Raw genomic sequence first — 23,118 nt, forward strand, 5'->3', positions numbered from 1 at the left:
TCCACTCAAAGGTACTGCATGCTAGCAGTTTGTATAAAGATGCTTTCACAGAGGACATTCCTTTAAGACTGCAATAGGTAACTGTTTCAAATAAATTCGTAGAGACAGAAGAACTTAAGCAAAATGAGAAGGCAGAGGAATGGGTCTCAATGGAAACACCAGGAGAAAACCTTCTGAAAAAATATATAATGAAACAGAAATAAACAGTTTACCAGGTAAAGAATTCACACATAAAGGAGGCCAAGATGGCAGAGTAGAAGGACTCTCGTAGCTCACCCTCTCCCACAAATGCACCAAGACTCACATCCACAAACCCACTCAGCCAACCAGAGAACCTGCGGAACTCCAACAGAACACTGCCTTCTTCAAAAGACAGAGACACCAAAAATCTGGTAGAAGAAAAGGAAAAAAGAAAGATGAAAAGGCAAAACAGTGAGGGACGGGTCCCGCGGGGAGGGACCGGCAAAGGAGGATGGGTGCTCGTTTGCTGGGTCTCCCCTCTCCAACTGAGAGGCCAGCAGGACGGAGGGGGAGCCTCCAAGGTGCGGATCTGTACAGAGCAGTCCTTGACCAACAGAACTAAGTTAAACGGGCACAGAGGTTCCCCGCAACACCCAGCCCGAGATGCGAGCCAGCAGCTGGGGGCTGGGACAGGCTGTCTGAGCTGAGTGGAGGACTGGGGCAGCTGCACTGAGGCAGCCTGGGGGGACTGCAGGGGGCTGCACAGCGTGGATTAGTGGGTACACAGGGCAGAACAACCTGGGCCCTCCATAAAACAACACGGCTGATGTGCCCTGAGGGGAAGGGTGGGTATACCCCCATCTCTGAAAACCTGAGGAATGTTTTCGGGTGAAGAAAGGAAGGGCTTAGGCACAGCTGCCATATCCTCCTGCGCTTAGCACCCAGGCGTGGGCGGAGGTGAAACCTGAATCCTGCCTAAGGGCTCAGCAGCCTCAAAGGCCAGGTGGAGACTTGTCTACAGCCCTAGGCAGATAGTATCCTTCCCCCCTAGTACCTCAGAGAAATCGCACCGCCAAGACAAACAAGGAGCCGAGTTTTGGCACGGAGCAGGGGCAGGGCTGTTCTGCGGTCTCCCATCAGCCTGCCTAAGGAGCACCAACCTGAGGCGGAGTGGGCAGTGACACAGAGCAGTAGAGCGACCGGCACCGGGAGAGTGCGGGTGGCCACCTGGCTTCCTGGCAGGAACGCAGCACCTGACTGCGGTCCTGGGTTGGGGCATGCTCTGCTCGCCTACCTCACCCAAGAGCAGCATCTGACTGTGGCATCGGGAGGGGGAGTCACCTGCCCATCCACTGCAAAGACGAGCAGCACCTGACCCAGTGTTGGGAGGGGGCACGATCTGCTTGCGGACAGGCACTGGGATTAGCACAGATGAGGGCACCAACAGAGGGCCTCTGGAAACAGCAAGCCGAGTTCATGAAACAGGGCAAAGACAGAAAGACTTCTCATTAAAAGCACACAGTCTCCAGGAGAACAAACCCCCTCCTTTTTTTTTTTAACATTTTTTATTGATTTATAATCATTTTACAATGTTGTGTCAAATTCCAGTGTTCAGCACAATTTTTCAGTCATTCATGGACATATACACACTCATTGTCACATTTTTTCTCTGTGATTTATCATAACATTTTGTGTATATTTCCCTGTGCTATACAGTGTAATCTTGTTTATCTATTCTACAATTTTGAAATCCCAGTCTATCCCTTCCCACCCTCTACCCGCCTGGTAACCACAAGTCTGTATTCTCTGTCCATGAGTCTTTAGATTCCACATATGAGCGATCTCATATGGTATTTTTCTTTCTCTTTCTGGCTCACTTCACTTAGAATGACATTCTCTAGGATCATCCATGTTGCTGCAAATGGCATTATGTTGTCGGGTTTTATGGCTGAGTAGTATTCCATTGTATAAATATATCACCTCTTCTTTATCCAGTCACCTGTTGATGGACATTTAGGATGTTTCCATGTTTTGGCTATTGTAAATAGTGCTGCTATGAACATTGGGGTGCAGGTGTCATCCTGAAGTAGGGTTCCTTCTGGATACAAGCCCAGGAGTGGGATTCCTGGGTCATATGGTAAGTCTATTCCTAGTCTTTTGAGGAATCTCCACACTGTTTTCCATAGTGGCTGCACCAAACTGCATTCCCACCAGCAGTGTAGGAGGGTTCCCCTTTCTCCACAGCCTCTCCAGCATTTGTCACTTGTGGATTTTTGAATGACGGCCATTCTGACTGGTGTGAGGTGATACCTCATTGTAGTTTTGATTTGCATTTCTCTGATAATTAGTGATATTGAGCATTTTTTCATGTGCTTTTTGATCATTTGTATGTCTTCCTTGGAGAATTGCTTGTTTAGGTCTTCTGCCCATTTTTGGATTGGGTTGTTTATTTTTTTCTTATTGAGTCGTATGAGCTGCTTATATATTTTGGAGGTCAAGCCTTTGTCGGTTTCACTTGCAAAAATTTTCTCCCATTCCGTAGGTTTTCTTCTTGTTTTATTTCTGGTTTCCTTTGCTGTGCAGAAGCTTGTAAGTTTCATTAGGTCCCATTTGTTTATTCTTGCTTTTATTTCTTCTAGGAGAAAATTTTTGAAATGTATGTCAGATAATGTTTTGCCTATGTTTTCCTCTAGGAGGTTTATTGTATCTTGTCTTATGTTTAAGTCTTTAATCCATTTTGAGTTGATTTTTGTAATTGGTGTAAGGGTGTGTTCTAGCTTCATTGTTTTACATGCTGCTGTCCAGTTTTCCCAACACCATTTGCTGAAGAGACTGTCTTTATTCCATTGTATATTCTTGCCTCCTTTGTCGAAGATTAGTTGACCAAAGGTTTGTGGGTTCATTTCTGGGCTCTCTATTCTGTTCCCTTGGTCCATATGTCTGTTTTGGTACCAATACCATGCTGTCTTGATGACTGTAGCTCCATAGTATTGTCTGAAGTCTGGGAGAGTTATTCCTCCAGCCTCTTCTACACCTTTTTAAATGCATTATTTGGTCTTTTGCTATAGAGTTGTATGAGTTTTTACATATTTTTGATGTTAACCTCATATAAGATATGTACTTGAAAATATTTTCTCCAAACTGTAGGTTGCCTTTTCATCTTGTTGATGGTTTCCTAGTCCCATTAGTCTATTTTTACTTTTGTTGCATTTGCTTTTGGAGTCAAATCCAAAAAATCATTGTCAAGACTGACAGCAATGAGCTTACACTCTGTGTTTCCTTTTATGAATTTTATGATTTCAGGGTAGCATTATTTTCTAAATTATCAAATTTGGGCTCAAAGAGGTTGAGTGACTGGTCCAAAGCCACACAGTTAATAAGGTGGAAGAACCAAATCCAGATCTAAAACTAAGGAGTTTTTAATCTTCAGCACAATAGAATCATAAAAGGAAACTATAATACTTAAATGATGAAGACGGAAAATTTTATGTGCATTTTACTACAATTTTTAAATCAGGGAAGGAAATTATAGTGTTTTAATATCAAGAAATGCTCTTCATCTACTCATAATAGTCTTAGATAAATATTTATTAGTAATAAAAGAAATACTCAATACACAGAAAAGATGGGCAAAAAATATCCCTAAAATTGTCCAGTAGTCTGAGCAGTAGGCATATTGGTGATTTTCTTTGTTTTCATTTTTTACATTTTCTTTGTTTCCTAAGCATCCATGTGTTATTTAATATTGGGGAAAGTAAACTTTATCAGAGAAAAATAGATGTTTTATTAGTGTCCAGCCCTTCCATGACCCTAGAGGTATCCTAAAGTTTCCTGTGCTCATTTGCACTTGTGTGTCTCATGGAGATTTGCAGACTGGGTGAACATGGAGAAGAGATCCTGCCATTAATGTAACTGGATCCAAGCTCCTTTTGGGGAGGGCACTTGTTAGGTGAGGAATTTCCAAACTTCCTGTCCTCCCATTCCACACACCTCACTCCCAACTATCCCCTACTCAACTCCACTCCCTTCCATCATCCTTGTGGACAGGGCTCCAGACATTGCCATCATCTGAGAAAAAAGGAGGAAGTCCCATTGCCCAGGTCGGGATGAACCTGAATCCTTCAGATGTGTGTCCCTCCTTCTTGGACTTATGTCCTGGTTCTGACACTGTCATCTTGGGCTTGGGGCCTCAGAGGGACATCCTTGAGATCAGAGAAGAAGCTCTTATCTGGGGGAGACCAGTTGCCTACCCTGACTCATCATGGCCTTGGGGGTCCTTTCAAGCTATAAAAGTCTTTGATTTCTTGATTGGAACGTACAAAGGACAAACTCTCCTGTATTTTGACTCACCTTACATCCCTGATTCTTACTACGTTGTTGTTATTCTTAGTCAGTGGTGTCCAGCCCCTGTTCTGTGGTTCCCTGCACTACTCAAAGGAGCCCTGGCTCTTGGGAATCTTTCCTCCTATGCACAGAGAACAGGGAGAGATAAAATGCCAGAAAATACCCCCAGTGACTTGGCTGTGAGCAGTTTTGTCCTGCTTTCTCATTTCACTTCCATGACAGGCTCTGATGAAATGGGATTCCTCCAGGAGTGCAGGTAGCAAGACTCTCCCAAACACATCCTGAGGCATCTTGAAAAGGCCTGACAATGGGAGCTGGTGGAGTGCCTGCTGAGGACTGCAGGATATACTTGAGCTACTCTGAGTAAAGGGGTCAGGGGGTGTGGAAGCCAACAATGGGCAGGAGCCTGACCACCTGGCTCTATCCTCAGTTGTGACTGATGAGTGTTACCCTAGACAGTCGCCCAGCCGTGACTCCCTTCATTTCCTCAGTATCAAGGGTAGCTTGAACGGAGCTCACCCTCAGGTCCCAAGTGATGCAAACAGCACCACAAGGGAGGGTCTTAAACTGATTCAGTGCCTCTGTCTAGCTCAAACAGCCTGCAGAGGGGATGCAGACCTCCTTTCAGCCCATCAGGCACAGCAGAGTGTCTGAATCTAGGTGGCTTCAGACCCAACCAGAGAGCAGAGATGAGCAGAACAGTCAGCAGACTTTCTAGAGTAGCTGGCTCCTGCCAAGACCGGTCTCTGGAGTGCCACCCAGGAGCTGAGTCCTGTCCATTCCTTATGTCAGGGTCAGGATGGAGGCCAGTGTCTCTCTGCCTTGTGGGAACTCATACCTTCGGGAGTGACTCTGTGTCCTGTTATGTTCCAGACATCAAGGCATGTGATTCACACATGACAGTGTCCTGTGGACTATATGCAGATTGTCTGAACACGAAAGGGAGCTACTGCATGTGCAACCCAGGTTACAAGCTTGTTTCTGAGGCAGCATTGTTTAGGAATGAGAGCAAGAACAAGTGTCAAGGTAAGGAGCACCCCATGTATTCCATCTCCTCATCGATGAGGTTTAGGGTCACTTTCTCTAGGCATCAAAGGGCCATCCTGGACACCTACTTGGTGTCCCATCCCTTCGCCAACACCAAGGCTCAGAACCCTCCACAGAGTGCCACTTCTGCAATTTTGGATCATCCCACTTGCCACCTGGCATCATATTTTTGTAAAACAGAGGGATGGTATCCAAATACTTCAGGAGCTCTCAATATCCATCCTCCTGTTTATCACTGGCTGTCAGGATAAGACGTTCCCTTAATTAAGCCCACATGGGATTGGCCATTCCAAGAGCCACCTCAGAGCCCCCTGGCTATGATGGACCCAGGGACCCCTTACAGAAGTGTGGATGAGGGGAGGTTGAAGGGTGGACTGGTCTTCCCCAGTGGGTCTTGTACCTGACCAACAACCACACCTGGAGGAGATGGCTCCTGGCATCCTGACCCGATTGTTTTGCCACTCAGCCTTCATCTATTTCCCAGAGCGAGGCTTCAGCCTGCTTCTGCCCAGGAGTTTCAATTCGTAGGTCTGTGGGTAATTCGAGTGACAAGGACTCAGGAGGATGCTATGTTTGGATGGGCAGGTTGACATGGACCATGCCACGCACACTCAGAGAGCCCAGTGAGTGGAAGAGGCTCCCATCTGGATCAGATGGAGAGAGAAGGTATCACTGGGGACATTTCACCATCCCAAAATTCTACTGAGGAGGTCTGCCAAGGCATGATGTTGACCCAGACCATTTAGGGACAGAAAATGGAAGCTGAGCCCACTCCTCAGGGTCCACAGGTCTATATGGGAGGCCAAGGGCCAAGAAGACACAAATACCTGTATTCCTTGCCCATGAGCACCTGTTCTCCTCTTCAGCCACCCAGCCCACATTCAGGGCTGGCCTTGCTCAGATGTTGATTCTCACTACTTCCTGCCAGTCCAGAGGATGCCTTCCTATGGATCAGAAAAGGCACCCACACTGCCCCAAGGCTAAATGTCTGGAAACAGACCCCACTGTCCACCCCAGTCTGGCCCCCACTGTCCAGGTGTCCCTGGCCTCACTAGCATCATCTTCATTCTCCTAATCCCTTCCTACAAGCCCCTTGAAGGGCCTGGCTCAGGAATGGGTCTTGATCCAGCTCCGTGGAGCTGGAGTCTCAAAGTTAACATGGATGGGAGACCGCTGTTCCACCAGGGTCACCAAGATCCCAAGGAGAGCTCAGGCAGTAAGCAGCCACCCTGGGGGAGTCAGGACAAAGGCTATCCCTGGGAACCAAGAGGGATCTTGCTCAAGAAATGGAGCATATTTTCTGCACTTGGTTCCCAGGAAGCCACACCACGGCCTTTGTCCAAATCCTCAGGCTGGGACACAGGTGGCCGTGATGTCAACACCCTCATGGGAGCTGCCTGCAGGAGCAGCTCAGGGGCTGATAGACTGGGGGGACTCAGGTCACTTCCATCCACAGCTAGACAGCAGAGCATCTAGGCCACCACATTCACCCATAGAAAGTCCACATGAAGAACAAAAGACACTCACCAGCAAGGAGACAACAGGGCCTACTCAAAGCACATTTCTGCTTCTGCCAGAGAACAAAGAACCTGTACATGGGCAAGGGCACAACAATATGAAGACTTTCTCCTTCAAGATTTATTCCCTCCATTGGGAGAGGTTAGAGTTTCTAAAGTTATCTCCCTGTCATCAGCTGTCTGCATATATTGTCCCTGTACTTACAGCAGCAGAGGTTCCAGGAGGGCTATGCCTGTCAGAGGCTGACTCCTCAGGGAGTGCAGGGAGATGGAATCCCCCACGCCCAGTAAAGTGCAGGAGACTTGGTGATGCTTCTGGAAACCAGTGCGAGGCAGCGATGGAGCCACATACTAAGGAGGCAATGGCCATGGGAACGGGGTTGAAACTGGAGTTGGAATCTTCTCTCAACATCTCTGTGTTTCTGCCCCAGAACTCTTGGTGCTGCTGCTGTTGACATTGGGATCTGAAGATCAGAGAGCCAGAGGTGAGTCTATCCAGCCAAACCCATTCGCAACATAAGCTGGGGAGCGCATACTGGGGTCTGAGTCCTCTCACCAGCAATGGGGCATGGGGAAGGAGGCTTATTCTGCAAGTGGGCTCAGAGGCAGTCCTCTGAGGATTAAGAGATAGTTTCTTCCTTCTTAAATGTCCAGGATTTTTGTTCTCCTCTTCAAATGGCAGCCACCCCTTCCTTCCTTCCTCTCCTCTACTTTTGAAACCTTGTCTGGCAGCGAGCCTCCTCCCTTCCTTGGGCCTTCTGAAGTGATCTGTGTCCCCGCAGCCTCAGTCCCAGCAGCCTGTGCCGGGTAGGGTCCTCCTGCAAATTCCAAATGTGTCAGTGCCAACACCCTTCTCCCACTCCAGGATTCAGTTCTTCCTCTGGGTCAATCTTTACCAGCCCCGTGGAGAGTTGTGTTAGTACAGAGGCTTGGGGTGTTGGAAGTGCATACAGAATTTGGGAGGGAGATCATGGGGCATCCAGAGCATCAACTATGCAAGCAGCACAGAAGCATTTTGTCAAGGTTAAGAGAGAGGTTACAGTGCAGGGAAGTATAAGGAAAGTGAACAATCAGGCTTTCATGATCAGCGGGTATTGCTGAGAGCTTACGCAGTGGAGCTGAACTACCTGGGTTCAAAGCCGAGCTCTACAATGGACTGGCTCTCTGTTATTTAGGAAACTGTTTGTCCTCTCTTTGCCTCATTCAGCTTATCTGTAAATTAGGGACAATCGTTGTATCTACCCTACGTGGGTGGTGTTAGATTTTAAATTTTCCTGTGTAAAGAACAAGTAAAGACTAGTACAGAGTGAATTGCCAACAAATGAAAGCTATTATAATTTTTACTGCATTATTATTATTATTATTATTATTACTATTACTATTTGTATGACACAAAGAATGGGAGGAAATATTGAAAGCAAAGGAGGAAAGAAACACCCAGGGCTTGGAAACTCAGGCTCTCTTACTAGCTTGCACCCACAGTGAACTTCTGCTCACTCACCATCATGGTTTCTCACCTCACCCCTCACAGCAAACCCAGGAGACAAGCAGAACTAGCACTGTTTTTATTTTCCACTTCACTCATTTCAGCCACACCCTAAAACCCCCACCTCTGGCAACCACCTGTCTGTTCTCTGAATCTCTGAGTTCTATGTGTTTTTTAGCTTCCACATACAAATAAGATTATACACTATTTCTCTTATGTTTCTGAGTTATTTCACTTAGCATAATGCCCTCAAGGTCCATTTATATTATTGCAAAATGGCAGGATTTGCTTCTCTTTCTTGGCTGAGTTATATTTCATCATATCCATATACCATTTTTTCATCATCTGTTTAGTTATCAGTGGACACTTGGGCTGTTTCCGTATCTTGGCTACCATAAATAATGCTGCAGTGAACATGGAGTACATGTATCTTTTTGACTAATGTTTTTGTCTTCTTCGAATAAATAACTAGAAATGCAATTGCGGGATCACATGATAGTTCTATTTCCCACATTTTAAGGAACCTCCATGCTGTTTTCCGTAGTGGCTAAACCAATTCACATTTCCACCAGCTGTGCACAAGAGTTCCCTTTTCTGCACATCTTCGCCAGCACTTGTTAGATCTTGTCTTTTCTGATGGCAGCAATTCTAACAGATGTGAGGTTACATCTCGTTGTGGCTTTGATTTGCATTTCTCTGATGATTTGTGGTGTTGAGCATCTTTTCATGTGTCTGCTGGGCATTTGCATGCCTACTTTAGGAAAATGTCTATACAGATCCTCTAAACATTTTTTAATCAAATTATTTGTGTTTTCCACTATTGAGCTGTATCAGTTCTTTATATATGCATTGTTGACCATTTATAAGATACGTAATTTCCAACCTTTTCTCCAAAATTGCAGGTTGCCTTTTCATTTTGTTGATTGTTTCTGTCCCTGTGCAGAAGCTTTTTAGTTTGATGTAGTCCCATTTGTTTTTTATTTTTTGCCTTTGCTTTTGGAGTCAAATCTGGGAAATCATTGTGAAGTCCGATGTCAAGGAGCTTACTCTCTATTTTCTTCCAGGACTTTTATGGTATAGGGTAGCATCATTTTTTTAAATGATCATCATTGGACACAAAGAGATTGAGTGACTAACCCAAAGTCACACAATTATAAGGTAGTAGATAGTGGGACCTAGATCCAAGTCTAAAACGAAAGGCTGTTTTGTTCTACAACAATATAAGATCATATAGGGAAATTACATTACTCTAAAAAGTTTAATATGGTAAATTTTATGTTATGTGAATTACCTCAAGTTGAAAGTGGTAGGAAATGAAATTATAAGGGTTTTATACCAAGAGATACTCTTCATCTACTCATAATAGTCTTAAATGCATATTAATATGCATCTTAATAAAGGAAACCACTACCAATATGTTTGAAATAAGGAGAAAAAAATATCCCTACAAACTTCCTGAAGTCTCCATAGTAGACTCATTGGTGATTTTCTTTCTTTCCTTTTTCTACATTTTGATTCCTAAATACCCATGTGTTATGTAATATAAGGGAAGATTAAACTTTATCAGGGAAAATAAAGACGCTGTGATTAATGCCCAGCCCATCCATGACCTTAGAGGTATTCCTAGAGGTTGCTTTGTGCGTTCACATGTGTGTGTCTCATGGAGATTTGGAAACTATTGAACGCAGAGAGGAGATCCTGTTGCTAATGGAACTGGATCCCAGGTCCTTCCTGGGAGCACACTTGTCAGGTTGGAGAATTTCCCATCCTCCTGTCTTCCCTTCCTGGCACTCATTTCCAACTACCCCCCATTCAACTCCACCTTATGCCGTCAACCTTTAAGACAGGTCTCTAGCTATTGCCACCATCTGAGCAGAGAGGAGGAAGTCCCAATGCCCAGGTGGGGCCTGAACACGAACCCCTCAGGTGTGCATCCCTCTCTTTCCATTCAGTCCTGGTACTGACACCCATACCTGGGTGTGCGGCCTTAAAAGGAAAATTCAGAGGCGCAGGGAACTCTGATCTAGGGGAGACCAGTCGCCTGCCCTTACACATCATGATGCCCTGAGTCCTTCAGGCACTAAAGTCATTGGTCCCCTGTTTGGAATGTTCACAGTCAAACATTCTGTCCCTTCATATTGATTCATTCTTGTGACCGTCATTCTGATTAAACTGTTGTTTTTAGCAAACAACGTCCAGCCCTCACTTTGCGGTGCCTGAGTTCCTCAGTGGGGATCTGGCTCATGGGCGTCTTTCCTCTCATATTCATAGAACAAGGAGAAATAAGATGCCAGAAAATATCCCCTGAACCCCCCCATAGTGGGGCCACTTCTGGAAGTTCAAAATACCCCCTCTGCCTACCTAGCATCTTATTTTCATAAAATACAAGAGAAGGATGCCATTCAAGAGCCTTTCGGGACTCACAGCAAATTGTGTTCCAAGGCAACAGACATCCTCTTCCCCATTATCACAGACTGTCAGGATGAGACCTTCCCCTACTGGATTCATGTGGATTCAGAATCCCCAGGGTCACTCTCACACCTCACAGACCATGATGGATCTGGGGACCCTGTCCAGAAATGCAGGAGTGAGGAGATTCTAGGGCAAGCCCACCTTCCCAAGAGAACCCTGTGACTGCCAACAGCACTAGCACCCTGACCCACTTCTCAGCTGCTCACCCTATTACCCCGCATGAGGCTCCACCTTGACTCTATTCAATAATTTCAGTTCTCCAGCTTAACAGCAGCTCATCTGGAGGATGTTGTGTTGGATCTGAGCAGGATGACATAGGACCCCCAACATCTACACTTGGAGATTTGGGTAAATGGACGAGGCTCACGTCTGGACCAGATAGCAACAGAGATGGTCTCCAGGACCCACTGCACAAGGACCAACCTTTGCCCAAGGAGGTCAGCCCAGGCCCCATGGGGACCCAGACCTCTGGGGGACAGAAGATGAAGACTAAGCACCACTGGTGGGGGACCACAGGTCTGTATCCCTGGTAGGAGAGCAAGAGGCCAGATTATAGAAATGCCTGCCACCCCTCACCCATCAGTCCCTGCTCTCCTTTCCAGCCAGCCTGGCCTCACCCACCATTGGCTTTCCTTACATGTGGATTCTCACCACTTCCTGCCAGTACAGGGGATGCCTTCCGGGGGATCAAAACAAAGACACACAGAGCTGCCTGGATGGACAGCAGCCCCCACTGTCCTCCTTGACCTGGTGCCATGGTCTGGGTGGTCCTGGTGCCATGGTTTGGGTGGTCCTGGTCTGTCCAGCATCATCCCTGCCCATGCTCTGGAGCTTCATCCCTAGAGAATCTGGCTCAGGTTCATCTTAGTCCATTTTCATCAACTTTGATGTGTCAGACTTTGTAGGAATGGAGAGCACTACCTTGACAGGGTTGTCAGGATTCCAAGTAGAATCTAGCCAGTGTGCAGCTACCCTGGAGAGTTAGGACTAAGGCCATTACTGGGAGCAAAGATGAGTCCTGGCCAGGAAATGCAGAATTTGCCCTGCACTCAGCTTCCAAGATGGCCCACTATGTCCTTCCTCCAAATGCTCAGGATGGGACACGGGTAGTAAGATATCACCAGCCTGCCTGGGAGCTGCCCAGGGAGACTGAGTGCATCCAGGCTGGCAGACAGGTAGGATCTGGGCTGATTCCATGCACATTTGGACAAGAGAGCATCTACGCCGTATTCACCGATAGGAATAAGGTTAACTTATTCCTTAATCCTTATCTTCTTATTCACTCCACGTGAATAAGAAAAGACATCCACACACCAGGGAGGAAACTGTGAGGCCTTCAAAAGCCTTTAAGTCAAAGTAGGATCCCTGAATAAAGCAAAGACAATCTGAAAAAGTAGAAGACTTGACCTGACCCCAGACCCTGCCCATACACACACACACAAACACACACACACACACACACATGCGCGCGCGCGCGCGCGCGCACGCTCATATCTAATGAACTACTATCTTGTTCACTGCAGCGATCTCCTTCCCCACCTGGATGGCACCGCTTGGAATCAAAAGCAAGGTGAGTGGCCCAGCAGAAACCAGGAGGCAAGAAATCCCTCTGTGAAGCCCATCCATTGCCCCCAGGGTCCTCCACACTTGCATGAAGCTCTCTGACCCCCTCATCTCCTTCTCCCCAGACACTCTCCAGCTTCTTTAACAGAGTCAAGGTTCTGAGTGAAAACTTCAAGTCATCCTCTGTTCAGAACACAATTCAGGTAAGGGCAGGACCCAGGGGAGGCAAGGTAGCGGCATCCCATAGAAGCCCAGGGAAGATTTAGTCTGGGAGAAGACAGAGTCCCAACACAATGGCGCACTGCTCCAAGGACCCGCCTCTCTCAGGGTGTGGGGGAAGAGCGGACAATCAGGAATTTGTATTCACTGTTAGACAGCCATGTGCACCTACTAACATTTCCTCTTGCTGTTCCTGGATATTGAGTTTATGTCATCCTTGACATTGATGAATAGGGTTGACCTCTGAGTGGCTGGATTCCAGGGGCAAAAACCACTCAGGGAATCCCATCTGTTACCACATTTATCACCCAAACAGTCCCTTGGCTCTATTCTCTCCGACTGAGTGGGTAACCTCTCATGCAGCCTCTCAAGGGCATGGGCTACTGGGCCTGTGTCCTCATCCCCCCAGGACCTCATACAGGAGGTGGATGACATGCTGGAGACCCCTGGAGCCCTGCGAACCCTGCCCCGATCAGAGCAGCGTTTTGTGGGCTCTAACCTGCTCTTTGGCCTGGAGGATGTGCTAAGAGGGCTGAGTAAGGCCCTGCACAATGGGTCATTGACCTTCAGTTCATCTTCAGGCACAGACAAGTACCTGGGACTTCCCTGCAGGCTTTTTCTCTTCCCCTTCTGAGTTCTATCTTCTCCCAACCTCACTGGAGTCAAGTGATCAGGCTTGTGTATCCTGTTACTCTAATAAGTAAAAATAAGAGTTTTTTTTAAAATGAATTATGCTACGTGAAGTAGTCAGACAAAAACAAATACCACATTATCTCACTTGTATGTGGAATTAAAAGAAAACAAACACCAAACTCTTCGATACAGAGAACAGATTGGTGGTTACCAGAAACCAGGACGAAAGTCCAGGAAATGATGAAAGGGGTCCAAAGGTACAAACTTCCAGTTATAAAATAAATAAGTCATGGAGATGTAATGTACAGTATGGCAAATATAGTCAGTAATACTGTAGTGCATATTTTAAGTTACTATGAATGTAATCTTAAAAGTTCTTATTATAAATAAAACCTGTGTGAAGTAGGGTGCTGTATTCCTTCTTTTGCTTGTGGATAGCCAGATGTCCCAGCACCATCAATTGAAAAGATTATTTATCTCCCCTGTTGAAGGATCTTGACACTCCTTTTTGAAAATCAATTGACCATGAATGTATCGATTTACTTCTGGACTCAATTCTATCTTGTCTAAATGTCTATTCTTATGACAGTACCATGCTGTTTTAATACTGTAGATTGGTAGTAAGTTTGGAAATCAGAAACTATATCTCCTCCATGTTTGTATTTCATTTTCAAAATTGGTTTGGGTATCTGGGCCACTTGTAATTCCCTGTGAATTTTAGGATTAGCTTTCCATTTCTGGAAAAAAATTAGTTAAATCATGTCAGAATATTGATGTGGACTACACGGCATCTATAGATCACTTTGGGAACTATTGCCATTTTAACAATATTAAGTCTTCCAATCCATGAACATGGGATGTCTCATGATGTATTTAGGGTTTTTAATTTCAACAATCTTTTGTAGTTTTCAATGTGTAAGTCTTGAAATTCCTTGGATAAAGTTTTTCCTAATATTTTGTTGAATATTTGCATATCTATGTTCATAATAGATATTGGTCTATAGGTTTTCTATCTTGTGATGTCTTTATCTTGTTTTGTTTTTAGGATAGTGATGTCCTCATAGAATTATTTACATGATGTTCCTTTCTCTCCTATTCTGTGGAGGCGTTTACCAAGAATTAGTGCTAATTCTTCCATAAATGGCTGGGAGAATTCTCCAGAGAAGCCATCTGTCCTCTGCTTTTCATTTTGGGAAGTTTTTTGATACTGAAATAATCTACTTACCTGTTACCAGATTGTTCTGATTTTCTATTTTCTTAAGTCACTTTTGGTATTTTGTGTGTCTCTCGGAATTTCCCCATTTCATCTAAGTTGCCTAACATGTTGTATAATTGCTCATAATGCTCTATTATAATCCTTTGTAAATTCAAATGATATGTATGTGTACCATTATTATCTGTACCAAATGTTTTTACTTATAACAAATAATATTATTTGTATATTATATATTATGAAATATATAAGGTATTTATATATTTATACATATTATATAATATAAAAATACCTTTATTTTCATGTATATAAATAATATATTATGTCAAGCTCTGCAGGTACAATTACTAATCTAACTCCCTTATATAACCCCCACGACTCTTAGAACTGTCCCTGGAGGTGTTGGAGGAAGGAAACAGGAATATCACCTTGATTCAGAATCAGATAAAGATGATGCTGACCTGGGATACAGTGCATGAATCTAATGACTCAGGTAATGGTTCAGGCAGGGAAAAGGTCACTGAGGCCTCACAGTAGGAAAAGATGCCCAAAATGTGACAAATAGAAAATTAAAGTTTAAAGGGAACTGAGGGGTGTGGTGGGGCCACAGGAAAGAGTTCATCTAAAGAAGGGATCATGTTGGCACCCAAGATGTCAACCTTGTCCTTGTCCCACAGGCCCTGTTGTGGCGGGCCTTGTCTCCACACCAGGGATGGGAAAGTTGCTGGAAGAAGTCCCCCTGGCCCTGGATGAGACACACAAGGGTTTGCTGCAGGAACTCCCCTCCGTCCTGTTGTCAGATGTCATCTCCGCCTTTATCAGCGACAATAATACCCAGAACCTCAGCTCCCCAGTCACCTCTGTTTTCCAACATGTGAGTCCTGGAGGGGTGGAGCTGTGGGTATGGGGGAGGACTGAGTACTGCTCACAGTGTTGGGGTTCGGGGTAGCTCCCCATGGGTGCATCATCTATCCCAGAAAGCCCTTGCACACAAGCCAGCTTGGGTCAGCATTTCTGAGCATCAGATCTACCAGCTCACACCTACTTCCTGTTCCTATAGTCAGTGATCCCTGGGCCAAGGCAGAAAGTGTTCTGTGTCTCCTGGGAGCGTGGCCAGAATGGAAATGGTCATTGGGCCACCAAAGGCTGCAGGACGGTGGGCACCAGAGACAACAGCACCACCTGCCAATGCACCCACCTCAGCGCCTTTGCCGTCCTCATGGCCCACTAAGCAGTGCAGGTGAGAGCCGTCAAAGGGGCTGCCTTCAACGTCTACTGCCGTGTAACTAATCCTCACATCTGTAACACCTGGGAAAAAACCACAGATTTATTGTCTTGCAGTTCCTGCAGGTCGGCAATATGACATGGCATAGCTGGGATGTCTGCTCGGGGTCTTACAAAGCTGAAATCATTATGTCAGCCAGGACTATATTCTCTTCTGGGGCTTGGGGACTCTCCTCTAAGCTCCCTGATTTCTGGCAGAATTCAGTTCCTTGTGGTGGTAGGTCTGAGGTCTCTTTTTCTTGCTACCAGGCAGCATGGGACAAGGCTCAACTCCTATGGCCACCTGCATTCTTTTCACGTGGGCCTCTCCTGGGCCCTCTCATGGTGTGTCATTGTTCTTACCTGGAGACCAGCAGGAGAAACTCCCTCACATCAAAACTCTCAAACTTTGATACTGTTTTCCAAGAAAACCCCAAATGTTTTAAAAGCTTGCCTGATTAAGTCAGACCCACCCAGGATAAACTTTCTTAAACTCAGTTAATGCGGGACGTGAATTCCATCTGCAAAATCCCTTCACAGCAGCACTTAAATTGGCATTTGACTTTAAACTTGGAAGTCGTTATGGGTACCCCACAGGATGGGGATATGGTTGTCAATGAGAATCCTGCTTACCACAGGGGCTGCAGCAGGGAAGATTTAGTGATGGTGGAAGTCAGAGGGAACCAGGGAAGCCAATGAGTACAGATGAGTCAGAAGCTATCTTTGTCTCTTCCCCTGCTTAGGTGAGGTGCTTACTTTCCCTGGTTCACCAAAACCAAAAAATCTCCGATGACCTTTAATAAAGCGGAATTTACTGAAATAAAAGTAGCACTCACATGAAAGTAAGCATGAAAAGGATCATAGCACAACGGTCAGAACTCATAGGAGACCCCAGAGCTTGCAGAACATTCCAAGTCCATGCTTCCTCCAGCCATGTCACTAGATATCACAATAGTCATACTTTTATTTACATACTGTTTTACATTTATTGAAGAGTTAAAATATTTGAGTTTTAAATTGCAACAGAACAGGAGACAAAACAGGAGCTCCATCTTACTCCTAATTGCAGACACCCAGTCCCTTTTGCTTCAGCACTCAAAGTTGTTAGTTTCTCCTGCACATTTCTACAGACATTTTATATCTCTATAAAAATAATGCATGTATTTCTTATGCAAATCAAAACTACAATGAGGTATCACCTCACACCAGTCAGAATGGCCGTCATTCAAAAATCCACAAGTGACAAATGCTGGAGAGGCTGTGGAGAAAGGGGAACCCTCCTACGCTGCTGGTGGGAATGCAGTTTGGTGCAGCCACTGTGGAAAACAGTGTGGAGATTCCTCAAAAGACTAGGAACAGACTTACCATATGACCCAGGAATCCCACTCCTGGGCTTGTATCCAGAAGGAAATCTACTTCAGGATGACACCTGCACCCCAATGTTCATAGCAGCACTATTTACAATAGCCAAAACATGGAAACAACCTAAATGTCCATCAACAGGTGACTGGATAAAGAAGATGTGGTATATTTATACAATGGAATACTACTCAGCCATAAAAACCGACAACATAACGCCATTTGCAGCAACATGGATGATCCTAGAGAATGTCATTCTAAGTGAAGTAAGCCAGAAAGAGAAAGAGAAATACCATATGAGATCGCTCATATGTGGAATCTAAAAAACAAAAACAAACAAAAACAAAGCATAAATACAGGACAGAAATAGACTCATGGACAGAGAATACAGACTTGTGGTTACCGGGATGGGGGGCGGGGTAGAGGGTGGGAAGGGATAGACTGGGATTTCAAAATTGTAGAATAGATAAACAAGATTACACTGTATAGCACAGGGAAATATACACAAAATGTTATGATAAATCACAGAGAAAAAAATGTGACAATGAGTGTGTATATGTCCATGAATGACTGAAAAATTGTGCTGAACACTGGAATTTGACACAACACTGTAAAATGATTATGAATCAATAAAAAATGTGAAAAAAATGCATGTATTTCTTCATTGGTCCTCCTTTTTTCACACACCTAAGAGAATATTCTCTTCCGGTCTACAAAGAAGAGCTCCATTATTTTTTTGGCCACATTTAATTTCATTGTGTGAATGTGCTATACATTCCATACCAAGTCCTGTCATAGTGGGCACTTTTGTTAGATTGTTTGCTGTTACAAATCATGTTGCAACTGTTTACATTTAGCTCATTATTCTCGTGTTTGAATATGCAGTTAGGATGGAGATTGGTTCACATTCATAACTGCGTTTTTCAACATTGTGTGGTCACACCTGTGAACATTGTCACAGGTATTATGTAAAGGTGTGTGGTTCCCCACACCCTCACCACAAGGTTATTATCAAGTTTTTGGATGTTTACCCATCTGAGAGGTAAATAATAGTATCTACAAAAATTTTGTGTCTTTTTTAATTTTTAGTGGAATGGAACATCTTTATTTAGGAGTCATTAGTATTTCCATCCCTGGGAACAATTTGTTCACATCCTTGGTGTATATGTCTGTTGGCTTGTTGATATATTTCTTATGGATCTCGAGGAGCTCTTTATATATTTTATTCATGAAATCAAAGATTCTCAAAATTTACAATGCATCAAAGTCATCTGGAGGGCTTGTTATTTATTTCTAACATTTCATTCCTAAACAAAATCAAACTGACAGACATGTTGCAAAAACAAAAAAAGTGCTAATGATACCCAGTTGCTCTTTCTTCAGGTGCACCTACTTTGAATATTTTTACCTCCATTTACTTTATTGTTTTCATTTCTCTCTCTCCCTCCTACCCTCTGTCCCTGCTGGTTACATTGAAATAGAATTGATGGGTATTTTTTTTTCTCCATATATTTAAGATTATTTGCAAAAAGAGGCAGGGAAATATGAATTTAAAGCTACCACCATTGTCAAAGTATAGTAGTTTTGTTCCTTTAACCAAGGGTCCAGTTCTCAATCTGAAAAGATAGTGACCAATCAGGAACAGGTATGCAGGGATGAGGTGAGTGGAGTCCGTGGTGGGGAGTTGATACCTGGACATTGAGTCTCCAGATACAGACTCTGTCTGCAGTATCACATGATGGGTATGGAGGATGGTGCTCAAGTGGAGATTCATGCCTATGTGAACCTCTCATGGTAACACATAAGCTTAGTCATTCCCAAAAGTTTAAAGGAAAATAAACCCCGGTGAGTTCTAGGGCTTGATCTTGACTAAGGACTCTCCTTAGCCTCCAATTCTTCCAAGGCCAGAATTAATCATTCAGATCCCATAAAATTCTAACATTCACAACCTGGAGAAAGTTATCCATAAACATCACAAATTTACCTTATTCCTCCATTTCTGAATTTTCTACACCAAAAAGTAAAAATTAAAATGTTGGAAAGGTCATTACCCCAGAGCAGGAAAGTGTGACTGTGGTCTCCTCTTTGCTGGGTCCCAGGAGGAGGATCCTGCGCTGGCTGTGATCACCTACGTGGGACTGAGCCTCTCTCTGCTGTGCCTCCTCCTGGCGGCCCTCACCTTCCTGCTGTGCAAAGCCATCCGGAACACCAGTACCTCGCTCCACCTGCAGCTCTCGATCTGCCTCTTCCTGGCCCACCTGCTCTTCCTCACAGCCATCGACCAAACCCAGCCCGAGGTACTAATACTTTCTCAAAAGGCCCCCTGCCCTGCCCCAGGGGATGCTGAGTTCATGAAGCCATGCTGCTTTGGACACTTTAATAAGAGGGCCCTGGGTTCCAGTTAGATAGGTAAGTAGCCAATTTCACATTGACCAACACAAATAGAAGACAAACCCTCTCTTAACTCCTTCATATACAGCAGCGTTTTCCCCAGTGGCAAAGTATAGGGGAGGTCCCGGTGCTGTGCTCCACCCTGACAGCCCCTCCTGGTGACACCTCCCTCCTTCCTCAGGTGCTGTGCGCCATCATAGCCGGCGCCTTACACTATCTCTACCTGGCCGCCTTCACCTGGATGCGCTGGAGGGCCTGCACCTCTTCCTCACTGCACGCAACCTGACGGTGGTCAACTACTCCGGTGTGAACAGATTCATGAAGTGGTTGATGTTCCATGTGGGCTATGGAGTCCTGGCTGTGATTGTGGCCATTTCTGCAGCATCCAGACCTCATCTATATGGAACACCCACCCGGTAAAAGCAAATTTTCACTGTCCTTATCTTCTCTAGCATGACCATGGTCATCACAGAACCCATGTAACCCTTTAACTTCACCAGAATATGATAGGCAGAGAAAAACTCAGTAACCACTGCCAAGACACATTCCTGGTTCATGACTGTATTCATTGATGCAACTGCTTTTCAGTCTTTAGGATTTCTTTTAAATGTTAATTATGTATTATATTAACAAATATATGTTTATGTAATGTTAATTAGACATTTTATTAATAATCATACACTAATCTCTCTTAATGATACATTAATAATTACAAATTAATATATAGGGAGGGAGGGTGTAGCTCAGTGGTAGAGTGCATGCCTAGCATGCACAAGGTTCTAGATTCAATCCCCAGGACCTCCATTAAATAAATAAACCTAATTACCTCCACATCCCCCCCAAAATTTTTTAAATTAATATATGATTAAATTAATGAGGTGATTGTTTTTGATCCTTTACAGTTAATTACTTTAAATATTATATATAAATGACTGTAATACTTACTATTAATAGTATCTCATGTATGAGTAAATTTATATTAATACCATATTCATTCTATTAATATCATATTCATTGCTTTAATTAACTTCCAATTATGCAAGATAAATAAGACCAGGAGATCTAGTACAGAGCATAGTGCCTATAACTAATAATGTTGTATTGTATACTTAAAATTTGCTGAGATGTTAGATCTTATGTGAAGTATTCTTATCAAAAAAAGCGATAATAATAATAACAATAATAAAGGAGAAGAAAAAAAACTTTGGGGATGAGGGATATGTTTATTTATCTTTATCCACAAAGGCCAATATATTCTTGGATCTCCTTCCATTTCTCTCAGATGCTGGCTCCAGACAGACAAAGGATTTATATGGAGCTTTCTTGGCCCCGTCTGCACCATCTTCTCTGTGAGTAACAGATAGCATCAGAGCATCCTTCCCAGCCAACTAAGTGTCAACCAAAGAGCAGGGGTATAAGGAGGGTTATGGGCAGGGTGATCAGTTTTTCTAGTTTGCTCAGGAATAAGGGGGCTCCCAGGATGCAAGAATTTCTGTTCTAAAACCAGGATTGGGGTGGGGGGTCCTGAGATATGGGCCTTTCTATGTTAAAACATGGAAATTCCAATGCAAGCTGGGACAAGTAGGTCACCCTGGTTACAGAACAAGAATGTCCCTGAGTTACTGGGAGTTTGGTCAGATTTTCTATGACTGTTGTGAAATACAAAACCTTCCTACCTAGTTGGTGGGTGAGGTGTTGTGTGAGCCAAGAGGAGGGTTTAGCTGATGTGAATGTATTCAATATGCCTTCTGGTGTTTCTGCAGATTAATCTAGCTATCTTCCTGGTAACCTTCTGGATTGTGAAAAACAAGCTCTCCTCACTCAGCAGTGATGTGTCCACTCTCCAGAACACTAGGTGAGATGGATCAGAGATACAGGTTGCCCCAGACACAAAGTGTGGTCCCGGAGCAAGGCCGTACAGTTCCAGGCTCCTGTTAAGGATAACACAGAGATTCTAAGGGGACCTGAGGAGAGATATGCAGCCACCCACCTTGGGAGGCAGCTCAGATGCTGTGATTTGCTACTGACACCCACGTCAAAAACATTCCATTTGTCCATAACCCAAGAACAAAACTACCTCAGCTACAGAAAGAATTGACTTTGTTCTGATTTTTTTTTGAAAGATTACTTCTGTGGCCCTATGAGAGATGTCCTGAGCACATTTACATCTTTATAAACCACTGAGGAAATTACATAACTGACCCAGAACTCAGCATGCACTTTCATGCCCACAATTTTGTCTATGCACCTTCCTCTATTCTTACCCACTCTTCCTCCTGGTGAAATCAAGTTTTTTACCCATATACTACATCTTCTAAGAGGCAAGGGATGTCCTTTGCCTTCCTCAACTTTTCAGAGAATGAATTGTTTCTATTCTGGGCAAGGCATGCTCTGGGTCAGTTCATGGAAGGGAAAAAGATAGGAGGGACAGGGGCAGAGGTACCTCACACTTCACAAATATAATAATTAACCATTTGGTTTTTGTCTTTCCACAAGACTGTAAGGTCGGGGAAAACAGAAATCTTCCTGTTATTTTTAATGGCAGGCCAGGCACACAATCAGGTGCACAGAATATCTCAGTAATGTCAGTTGATTGAAATTGGGGATATTCATACAACATCATAATAGTACTAAAACCCACATTATGAAGCGTCACTACCAAGTGGAGTCCAATTCAAAATGCCATCCTGGAACTAAACAGCATTTCTTTTAGAAAACCAATGACTATAAAGATCAGAGTGGCCACAACTCAGTCAGAGGCATCCACAGAGAAGAGAAGAAATGGCCTTGATTGCGTTGCTTGGGGTGCATCAGAAGCCTCATTTCTCCTTCTGCCCAGGATGCTGACATTTAAAGCAACAGCTCAGCTCTTCATCTTGGGCTGCCCATGGTGTCTGGGAATCCTGCAGGTGGGACCAGCTGCCCACATCATGGCCTACCTCTTCACCATCCTCAACAACCTGCAGGGGGTCTCCATCTTCCTGGTGTACTGCCTCCTCAGCCAGCAGGTACCACGGTCTGACTCCCACTCAGGACTCGTCCCATCCTCACTCCTCTCACTGATCTGACCCAGAGCATTTGCCTCTACAGGTCCGAGAGCAATACAGGAAGTGGTTCAAAGGGATCGAGAAAACCAAAGATGAGTCTGAGGTGTACACACTCTCCAGCAAGACCATGTCTGATCTCTCTAAACACAGTGTGGTAAGATCATGCATCGCTCCCAGAGCATTTTGCTAACTGATCCATTGAGCAGCACATGCCTGTCACACTGGACAACTGGGTGTAAAGCAGGTGATACCCTACAATGGCTCACACTGTTTTACACCTAGACTCGCCCAAGGCATTTCTCTGTCATGAAAGGTGGTCTTCCTCTACTTCTGCTCATTGTGTTTCTATGCTCACCTTGAGTCTTGTACAGATCCACTTATTCCTCACCTGGGCAGAGTGCTCATTTTGTGTAACATGGTGCATGTGCTTTTTCATTTTACTTGGTGAGAAAATACAAAACACTTAACAGAGGCAGAGAATGGTCCTATTGTAGGTTCAATAAGCAGAAACTAATGATCTCAAGCAGTGAGGCACAAGCTCCTCAGAGTCACAGGACCAACCTTTAATCCATGTCATTCCATGCTATCCCTCTATATAAAGAA

The 23,118-nt window shown here is 44.4% G+C and overlaps 1 protein-coding gene across 1 annotated transcript; it reads left to right on the top strand.

The window, feature by feature from the left end:
- Positions 1–4,067: 4,067 nt before the first annotated feature.
- Positions 4,068–22,705, top strand: LOC102529008 (adhesion G protein-coupled receptor E2). The gene is given in 16 exon segments (XM_072948206.1): positions 4,068–4,350; positions 5,179–5,331; positions 7,301–7,354; positions 11,083–11,264; positions 12,516–12,593; positions 13,019–13,198; positions 14,843–14,948; positions 15,133–15,329; positions 15,516–15,695; positions 19,177–19,374; positions 19,650–19,710; positions 19,713–19,884; positions 20,751–20,817; positions 21,232–21,323; positions 22,308–22,476; positions 22,559–22,705. Coding segments are annotated over 16 exon segments (2,319 nt in total).
- The last annotated feature ends 413 nt before the right edge of the window (positions 22,706–23,118 follow it).

The sequence above is a fragment of the Vicugna pacos genome, chromosome 22, assembly GCF_048564905.1.
Source record: "Vicugna pacos chromosome 22, VicPac4, whole genome shotgun sequence".
In the NCBI taxonomy this organism is placed as follows: domain Eukaryota; kingdom Metazoa; phylum Chordata; class Mammalia; order Artiodactyla; family Camelidae; genus Vicugna; species Vicugna pacos.